The sequence below is a fragment of the Lactuca serriola genome, chromosome 9 (assembly GCF_051521515.1).
Source record: "Lactuca serriola cultivar US96UC23 chromosome 9, Lser_US96UC23_V15, whole genome shotgun sequence".
Classification (NCBI taxonomy): Eukaryota; Viridiplantae; Streptophyta; class Magnoliopsida; order Asterales; family Asteraceae; genus Lactuca; species Lactuca serriola.
The window spans coordinates 6,012,945-6,022,752 of NC_136416.1; the positions used below are offsets into that span (position 1 = coordinate 6,012,945).

Genomic DNA, 9,808 nt, shown 5'->3' on the forward strand with positions numbered 1-9,808 from the left:
AGAAGCCTCTGAAACCGGATGTTTGCCCGGAGGCCGTGCTGCAAAGCCCCATTTCATTATTATACACTTTGGCCTGACAAATGTAGGAATCATAGTGTGTGAAGAGGCGCCTTTCCTTCATGCACTATGGTCTACATTGGTGATTTAAAGTGCCCCCACTGGGCGCATCTCTGTTTCCTTTGTCTTGCACACCGCGACCGCATCCAGCCGTGATCTATTCGCCCATCAAGTGGTTGAGAATGTGGTTTATGGCTCTAAAGCGGGGAACATTTTGAAGATGCGTAGGGTCCATGAAAGACTAATTATGACCATGTTGACTGATGTTGACCAATTTCTATGGTACCGTTCTTTTTTCCTTTTTAGTTTAGCTCATCCCAATCTCATATTAGTCTTGTTCTAACTTGAGGACAAGTTAGGTTTAAGCTTGGGGTGATTTGATAGCTTATTTTATTTCCTTATTTTTATTAGTTTATTTTAGATTTTTTTAGATCTTCTTATCATTATTGCATTGTATATTCTTTATTTTCTTTATTATGGATCAAACCGGGTGCTTTTTATGTTACATGAGATATTTTGTAGGTTTTCGGTGCTTGTTGCGGTTGCGGGTTGATTGGAGACGGGTTTAGTGGGCTCCCGAGGCATTATTGGGCTTGGCGGAATCAAAGAAGAATAATTGGGCTTTGAAAGTTATTGGCTTGGATTATTTAGGCTTGTGAAGATGGATCATAAATTTCTAATTTTGGGCTTGGAGCATTCATTTGGTGGCTAAATGATGATCGGTGGATTCAAATTACATGGACAAGGGGGGGGGGGGGGGGGGACCAAAGGAATCTTTGGTAGTGGAAGGGTGGAGTGGAGGAATGAAGGACCAATAGCATTACAGCAACATTTGCACGGGTGGAATTTTCGTCGCGCGGGTACCCACGCAACTGCCCAGTTTGGGCATTTTGGTCATTTGGCACACCATAACCTTTGGGGATCAGATCTAGAGGCTCATTCACGATTTTTCCACCTTTGGAGACCTGCAAGTGACGATTTGGAGAGCAAAATACTCAATTTCTTTCATCTTTTCAAGTCTTAGGTAGATTCTTGATGCAAATTAATTATTGTTCTTGTTACTTTGTTGCCATGAGTGGCTAATACTCTTATTTGGTTGACTTTGGCTGAAAACCAATGAATGTTTGTGGGTTTTGAAAGATTTATGTTGATTATCAATTTATTCCATGTTTATGATTCTAGTTTACAATTCTTATGCTTAATTGATGTTTTGATCATGAGCTTAGTATTTGATTGAGCAATGGTTGATTTGTTTCATTGATTTTGCATTGGATCATTAAATTTATCTAGAACAAAGGCTTTATGATGGTAGAAGTCATCTCTAGCTTATGAATCATAACTCCTTTATGGATGTGTAAGCATTTGACATCCTCTAGGAATTGGGGATTCGTTCATTCTTAAGGCTAATTGATTTCTTGGGATTAATTGTTTCAATTGACCCTTGATCTTAATTAAGAAGGTGTGTTGTGGGCTTCCCCAACCTCCATACTACCTATGAGGAATCTTGGCATATCATGCTTCATGATTGCTATAACCAATTTGGGATGAAGGATAAGCTTTGTATTAGATCCTAATGATAAACACACAAATGTTCATTGTGTTGAATTGCCTTAGTTAACCAATTATTCTCAACCTTTGAGCATCTCATCAACTTGCTTAATTGCAAAGTTTTTTTAGTTATTCAAGTATTTTAGTTTTCAAGTAATCAAACACCCCCTTTTAGTTTAATTGTAGTTAGTTAGATTAATTTCACTAGTTCTATTGAATTGCATTGGTGATTGAATACAACCATTTCCCCGATGATCGATATCCTTTTTTACCATTATATTACGTTTATTTAGCAATTAAAGGGTGTAATTTGCTTTGTGGGCTTGACATCCCATCACCAAAACTCTTGGAGGTTAGTCTTTCCAATATATCCAGAAAGTTAGAAAAGGATAAAAATATTTAAATTTGGGTGAGTCACTTAAATAAATAATATGAGCAAAGAGCACCTATTGCCTACCCTTAGGTGACATTGGATTCTTTTATGGTTTTGATGATGTTTCTTTCTTTCTAAATTCTGCTTTAGATTGTATTTGTAGAAACCTTTCTGACTTGCACATATGGTGGCAACTTTTGGATATAATTCAATGGTTGCACACACAGATAACAAAATGACGATGGTGGCACTACATCCCTCTTGTTGAGCCAGTAAAATGCAAGCAATCCTACCCATACACTTAATCAATAAAAACATGATTCGCTATTGTTGACCCTTCCCGTATTCTTGGTGATGTGTTTTTGGATTAGACATGCGAACACTGCAGGATCTCAATATGAAAACTAATTGTGATAATGAATGTTTGATAAAAGGTATGGACTACCGTCTCAAGCATTTTATCAAACACACTTTTGTGGATACATAACAGGTTTCGAGAGCTCAAGGTGGGAAGTAAAATTAGAACCGGGGTAGTTTGGGGTTTAATCAAAAGGCTTCCGCTGTAAGGATCTAGCAAGAAAAAGTTTTTATGTTCATACCCATCGATAGCTTCAATTTGTTTAAATCTGTAAACAAGAATAGATTGAGGGTTAAAATACCTTATTGATTGCGTGTATCCTTATATTGTGGTAAATATAAGTTACATTATGTGGTTAATTAATTGTGGTATTATATTATCTTGTTAACAAATGAGACATTAACCCTCTATGTCTTGCATAAAATGTTTGTGCATTGAATATTTAAAACGCACGTAAGACATACACATCTGACTTAATCATATAAACATATGTCCAATTACTAATGATCCTAACTATGGTTTCGATCTTTGGCCTTGTGAAATCTTTCCGCCACATTTATCTGCAGAAGAAAACACAAAAAAGAAAATCAACTAGGTCATAAAATAGAAATGTCATAATACGTCTAAAATACCCTTCAATGACAACAAAATAATGCAAAATTACCCTTTTCACCATCCTCACCGAAACATTAAGCAATAACTACACCGTTTCCTTTTTGTTTCAGAGCGAAATTTAACTCAACTCCTCTATTATATTCAAAGGTATCAACTGCATCTGCTTCTGAAACCAAAATGAAGCTAAATTCACCATTCTGTACATAAATATACATATAATCAGCTTCACAAGCGAAATATACAAAAGAAAAAATGCAGTAGCATTTAACAAGCATTTCAATGAAAATATTTATTACTGATGAAATGTTTAAATTATCTCATATTTTAACAAATAGATAATTCATCTTAACAAATATAAATTCATGTTTTCAAAATCGTTTTTTTTAATCAAATAAATGAAATACAGACTTAACTATTTCATAGAAAAGAAACATTTTGTAACTACCTACTCAATTATAAAAAATGTAGGAATTATATATACTAGTTTAAAAGTCGAGATTAAGTAACGCTAGAATCCAAGGACTAAAGTGTCCGCCTCACACCATTTATCTCTTTTGAATCAGGTAATATAATTTTATAATCAGAGATGAAAAAGGCGTATGAAATATATGGTTTACCTGAATCTTGTTTTCTGTCAACACATTTCCCTTGCCCTTAGTGAGGGAGGTCAAGCCTAGGCCATCACCATCATCATCATCATCATCATCTTACCTTCCTTCCTTAGTCCTTACTCTGGAAAATGTTAGGCGTGGGACCCGTTTGTGGAGCCCTTGCCATGGAAGCAATTCCAAAGATTTTCTTTTCTTTTTTTTTTGAAAAATATATATATATAAGCAGGAAGCAAATCACCTATTAATTACTTCCATTGCCACCCGTACCCGATGCAACAATCCCTCAACATCATGAAAGTTGAAGTCAAGAGCCGTTTTAATTTTAATGGCCTCCTCTTTTGAAGTGGAGCCCGCAAAAGCAATCCGTGATTTCCTGGAGGCTTCCATTGCAGAGTTCACATTCTGTGCCTGCAAAACAGAATCCTCAGCAAACCAAAAACAAAAGACCGTTTTTGGGATTTCAGAGTCAGACTTACAAAGCTAAGAATCCGTGTAAAGTTGGGTTTGTGTCGGGCTGCAATTACATGATTTCCAGTATTAACACCCTTGTCAGCAGTGGCTATGGCTGCTGCAGGGTGGTTGTTCAAGTTATCAACATCAGAAGCAGAGGCAGCAGAAGAAGAAGGAGACCCGCCTATCAAAAAAAAAATCATTCAAACAGGAATATCATGTTATTGTTGAACATCCCCTTTCAATGCAAAATCTAAAATATAAGGACCCACACCCACCTGTCTGAAGAGATGATTGCAACTCATTCACATCTTTGGTAGCAGTTGCATGTGAAGAATAGATGACTTTCATGTATGCCACCTCCATGCATTTGTAGGCTAAAGCTGCAGTGCCCATCTCCTTGGTTCTCTCATATTCATGAGCACAATACCTAATAACCAGCAGTTCACAAAACACACTTCATGCTACTAAACAAAAATTACAATTCTAATCCAGAATTTTGCATTACTTACTCGCAGAGTTTTGCAGTGCTACCATATATGGACACCGACTGTATCATATCACCATATCTCCCTGTCTCTTTGTGGCAGGATTCAAACACAGAAGCTACATGAAGAAACTTAAGTGCTGCTTGCATATAAAGCCCTCTACTCTCAAGGCTTGATCCACCATTCTGCAAATATCATTTACCCAATCATCTTCACAAACAGTAATTCACAACCAAGTTGAACACCTTAATAATTATAAAATTCCAAATTCAGAACAAGGGACAGATTAACGTGTTGTTGATTTCATCCACCAGCAAAGGTTGTTGGTAAATCAGGAAAAAAAAAACAAAAAAAAAAAGAACCTTCACGCGATCAGCCGTGTGTTTAAGATTTGTGGCCTCTCTTAGAGCACTTGTTGTAGCCTGATTGGATATATCCCTAACCAGAAGAAGAACAGGGGCATCCTGGTCTTTTCCCTTATCCTTATGCATGTTGGGTGCAGGACTGGGATGTTTAACATTCATAGGCTGATTTCCACTATTGTTCTGAGCTTTCTTATGATGCTTTAATGCCACATTATTTCCCATGTTTTCTTTTCGAGAATCATCAAGAGGTTGTGGAAAACCTTCTTTTTCATTTTGACCCCGTGGTGGCAAAGACTTTGACTTTCCTTTTCCGGTTACATCTTTCCTTGAAGTTTTCTTTGAATCTTGATCCATTCTAACATCTGACCTATGCTTTGATTGCCCATGTGTTTTACCATTCCCACTTGTAAACTTACCTTGTGATTTGTTTCTTCCTTCTTTTGATTTTTCTTCATAAACATTCTTCTTCAAAGGCTCAACCCCTTTATTCTTCTTATTATTATGATTATTCAAGATCCGAAGAGGAGAAGAAGAAACGGACCCCACCGGTGACCCTTTTGCTTCTTGGTTATTATTGGTTTTAGTTTTATGTGAACCAGAAACTTTCGAAGAGCTTGAAGTGGCAGCCATAACCGTATCTTTTCTTGAAGAATCTATCACCTTCAAGCTCCTCATTTTCACATCTTCATTGTTTTTACCTTTTCTTGCAGGGATTCCTTCATCTTTGGGATTTAATATCTTTGCTTTCTTTTCCCTCTTGTGGTTGGTTTCACTTGTTTCTTTCACATATTTGGGGGCACCATCAACTTCATTTTCTCTTTTTCTTTTCTTTGCAACATCTCTTTTATCAAATTTTCCCATGTGGAATGTTCCATCCTCAACATTGGTCTTGACTTTCTTGCAATCTTTGGGGAAATCTTGAGTACTCTCTCTTTTGTTGCTGATCTTGGAGTGATGGTTATTGTTACCTGAGGAAGGGTGATATAAATGAAATCCATTATACATTTTCAGATAGAGGCAGCAATTCCAACCCATTTACCAAAAAATAGGTTGATCTAGGTAATATTTCATCTTAAATGGGTCAACTAAGTAAATGGAAGTACATTCCTATTTCTGGCATTTAGCCCAACATTAGCTATTTATAAAATTCAAAAAAAAAAAAAAAAAAAAAAAAAAAAAAAAAAAAGATTAAGATACCTTCATCCAGTTTTTTCTTTTGTCCAACCACATTCACGTCCCTTGACTGACCAGAATCTTGAAAATCTATTCCATTAACAGGTGAAGGGTTTGTGGCATTCAGGCTTCTGCTTCTATATGAGGCATGAAGGTTCTTTTTTGAAGAGTTGGAAGACATGGAGGGCCTATCCAGCTTGACTTCATTTGGCAGATCTTTTGATCCATGTTTTTTCTTGAAACCAGCATGTGGAATTTGTGAACCGAAATGCTGGTGGGTCCCATCAGGATCATGTGAGATCACTCCTAATTGAACACCTTGAAAAGAAGGACCAGGAACACGAGAGATCATAGCCTTTGTTGTTTCTTCCTCACTGATGCTACACCGATTCATTCCAGGCCTACAAACATGTCAAAAAAAATATTCAAAAAACAAAAAAAAAAATGGCAAGAAAGTGAGTTCCTTTATAGGTACACTTTTACCAAAATGTATATTTCAATTTAACCTTATGCAAAAAAGAAAAGAAGTACTTACAGCCAATCAAGCATGCTACAGAGCCACTTCTCAGGAAGGCTGCTGGGATTTACACCAGGTGGAAGAAGTCTCCATTTCTCACATTTATCACAACAAACCCAATCTTCATTCACTACAGGAACTACCATAGGGACAGCTGCATCAGAAACTAGCCCATTGCCCATTGTAGTCACATGTAAAGATGGTTTTTCACTTTTCTTTCCAATTAATCTTTCTCTCTCTCCGGATAAACTATCATTTTCCAGTTTGACTTTTCCATTATTGCCTCCAGAAGGTTTCTCCAAACCCATTTCATCATCATCATCTTCGTGTTCTAAATCAAGTTCTCCAAAGAAATCTTTGTAGGTGTCCTTCACCTTCCCGCTATTTTTCTTATGATCTTCATTATTCTTACTTTTAGATGTAAAAGATTCATTCTTTAAACTGCCTTGTGAACCATTAACTACACCTTTTGATTTCCTTTTCCCCCCTGAAGATGATGTTTTATCTGGAGCCAATTTCATAGCTTTCTGATCATCCCTCTGCTTTAGAGGCTTCATTGGTCCACTATCAAAAATCTTGCTGCCAATTGAAACATCTGAATCCGTTTTTATAGAGAAAACTGGGTTCTTTTCATCACAAGTCATGTTGTTAGCTTCCCAAATCTTTCCACCTGAACCACCATCTGTTGGCAATACTGGCTCCATGGGTTCCTCTTTTGCTATATCAAACAAGTCTCCAAGAACATCTTGATCAGCTTTACTCAAATCAGACCCATGAAGAGCTGTCACACTACTTTCTTGGCTCCCCTTTTCTTTTTCATTCAAGTGCAAAACATCATAAGGAAGAGGAGATACAAGACTTCCCAAAACTGGGAATGATGTCATTATCTGTTGCAAATTCGAATTGAAAAAAAAAACATCAATTTTAAGCCATTTTGAATATTAATAGAAAATAGAAAGAAAGCTGTGAATATTAGTTATTACTAACCTCGAGAATACTAGTGGGGGATTCATTATGGTCATCTTGAGGCACATGAAAGAACCCATTACTATCTACAGGACTGGCTTCCAATGAAGATGAGGGAGAGACATCAAGGCCAAGTCCACTGTAAATTTCAGCTTTTTTTCTAGTTGACAAGTTCTCAGAGCCAACTTTGATCCTCACCTTCAGAGACTTTTGGTCAGAATCTTTAGTTAAGTTGTTAACAGATTGGTAGCCTTTAGAAGTTGATTTGTCACCACAAGATGTGGGGACTTCTTGTTTCAATCTGCCATTAGCAGATGACCCTTTTCTTGATGGTTGTGATGCACTTGATTGGGAAGCCTATCATGAATAACAATCAGAAATCAACATTTTTGTAGGAAACGTATATATACATTCAGAACCTTATGGTACTAAATAGTAAATACGAATGTAATTGACAAAATTCCAAAAAGAAGCACCTCTATGTGTACATTATTTGGATTTGGAGATTCAGGTGCACTGTGTGCATGAAGTTTCAAAGGTGTCTTTGGATGAGGCCCAACAGGAGAACGCTGATAAGTGGGCAAAAATGAACCATATCCCCCAAACTTTGCCCCTGCAAATAACCACAAATTCACATAACAACTCCAAATTTTCTATTGGTTTTAACTTGCCAATGATCCAGCAACTTACCCAAATTTTCAGCTGTAAATCCACCCTCAAAATCTTTCTGACAATGTCCCAAAACATTTTGAATTTTCTCATCCTTCAGAATTACAACGATTAATGAGGCGAGAATAAAAATGTTATATGAATCAATTTGGAGATAACTCTTGCCAAGCTTGCAGTGATATTCATTTATAGGTAAATAAGGCAAGAATAAAACGGGTCAAATAGTAGCTAGCAAAATGCAATGCCCAGAATCTTTACCAAGTGGGTGTTTGGATGTGCATTTTGAAAGTGTTTACAAGCAGCAAATAGTGTTTGCGTGTGTTTTTGCTGCTTAATGTTGTAATAGCCATTTTGGGGGCGTTAAAAGTTTGGCAAATTTAAGAGGTAATTGAGAAAATAAAGGAAATATTAATGTTTTTATCATAACATGTTGTGTCAATTACTAAAACCAAACTTCCATTCCAGGAGATGTGTATTTAATAAATAATCAAAAGTGAAATGAATTATAAAGAGACAATAAAGAACTAAAACAGTTGTCGGGAGATAATGATAATTGCTTACAATATAAGAGAGAGAGATATCAGGGTCAATTGTTGAAGCATCATCATAATTACTCTGAAAACAAGCTTCCCCTTCTTCGATATCAGTCGTCGTTATTTCCATCTTTCCACCTTCAAAACCATACCTCAAACTCAGCCCCTTCTTTTCATCTATACTCCCAACAGAAATCATCCAAAACAAAGCAATATGAATTGCTTTTCTATATCTTAAACAGCAAGAACTTGCAACAAAACTTAAAATCTCATCTACCAAATTCAAATAATCGAAAACCCATCAAAACCCACATAAGATTTCTCCAAAAACATCAAGATCGGAAGTAAAAATTAATCACCCACACAGAGAATATTGATATTATCAGCTAATTAGCCGATCTCTTGACCAAATTGTTCAAAATCGCTGAAATTGGAGCTTGGTAAGTGCTAAGTTTTTACGATCTTTCTTCAGACGCAATCAATGAGGAAGGTAAACGACTAAAAAACCGGAGGAGAATCTGGTTTGGGGTACACCAGCCGCGTTTTTTTCTCTCTAATTCTTTATTCTTATTTTCAAACAGTAATCCTATTCCTCACCTTATTTGTTCTTTGGAGACTACGCAAATTTTTTATTACTAGATATTTTCACCCTCATTTAAAATTTATATTTTACACCCTCATTAAACAATTTCTTTTCCTTTTAGTCCGATGATAATTCCAAAATGTTCAAAACAGCCGTTTAAATTACACAAAAACCAGACGCAAACCAACGCGTGACCACGCCCTTTTGTAAATTCCACTTTAAATATAATAATCCCCATGAAGTGGAATAGGAGTATTTATAGGTTATCTTAAATATTACTAAAAGAGAAACATTATGACATCATCTTAAATAATATGGACCATTGATTGTATTTCAATCTTATTTTTTCCACCTTTAGATCAAATTGCTGACATCATCTTCCCCATATAGAATGTATTTGATTCCAATAAATGTTTTTCAATCATCAATCAATAACTTACATTCGTTGAAATGGAATGTATTTAATTCCAATAAAAGCTTTCCATATTTTATATATCTTGAA

The 9,808-nt window shown here is 36.0% G+C and overlaps 1 protein-coding gene across 4 annotated transcripts; it reads right to left on the reverse strand.

Annotated features, from left to right (window-relative positions):
* Positions 1–2,691: 2,691 nt before the first annotated feature.
* On the reverse strand, positions 2,692–9,310 carry LOC145075162 (cysteine-tryptophan domain-containing zinc finger protein 3-like). Of its 4 annotated transcripts, none has more exons than XM_079021460.1 (13): positions 8,752–9,310; positions 8,212–8,284; positions 7,998–8,134; positions 7,543–7,878; positions 6,574–7,442; positions 6,063–6,439; positions 4,863–5,833; positions 4,525–4,685; positions 4,291–4,442; positions 4,039–4,196; positions 3,569–3,970; positions 3,019–3,117; positions 2,692–2,896 (listed from the first exon to the last, which is right to left on the reverse strand). In XM_079021460.1, exons 1-11 carry the CDS (start codon positions 8,920–8,922, stop codon positions 3,797–3,799), a joined length of 3,579 nt encoding a protein of 1,192 aa, XP_078877586.1. In that variant the 5' UTR covers positions 8,923–9,310; the 3' UTR covers positions 2,692–2,896; positions 3,019–3,117; positions 3,569–3,796. The 4 variants fall into 4 exon arrangements, with proteins under 4 accessions (XP_078877586.1, XP_078877585.1, XP_078877584.1 ...); XM_079021459.1 differs by having other exon boundaries at positions 3,001–3,117; XM_079021458.1 differs by having other exon boundaries at positions 3,019–3,148.
* Positions 9,311–9,808: the final 498 nt, after the last annotated feature.

What these genes read in the sequence shown, in the direction of transcription:
- LOC145075162 (XM_079021460.1), bottom strand. Translation starts at nt 8,922, where the DNA reads ATGATTTCTGTTGGGAGTATAGATGAAAAGAAGGGGCTGAGTTTGAGG. An exon ending in TGTAGCATGCTTGATTGGCT is followed by an intron (nt 6,440 to 6,573) that starts GTAAGTACTTCT and finishes ACATGTTTGTAG; the next exon opens with GCCTGGAATGAATCGGTGTA. An exon ending in AGCACTGCAAAACTCTGCGA is followed by an intron (nt 4,443 to 4,524) that starts GTAAGTAATGCA and finishes GCTGGTTATTAG; the next exon opens with GTATTGTGCTCATGAATATG.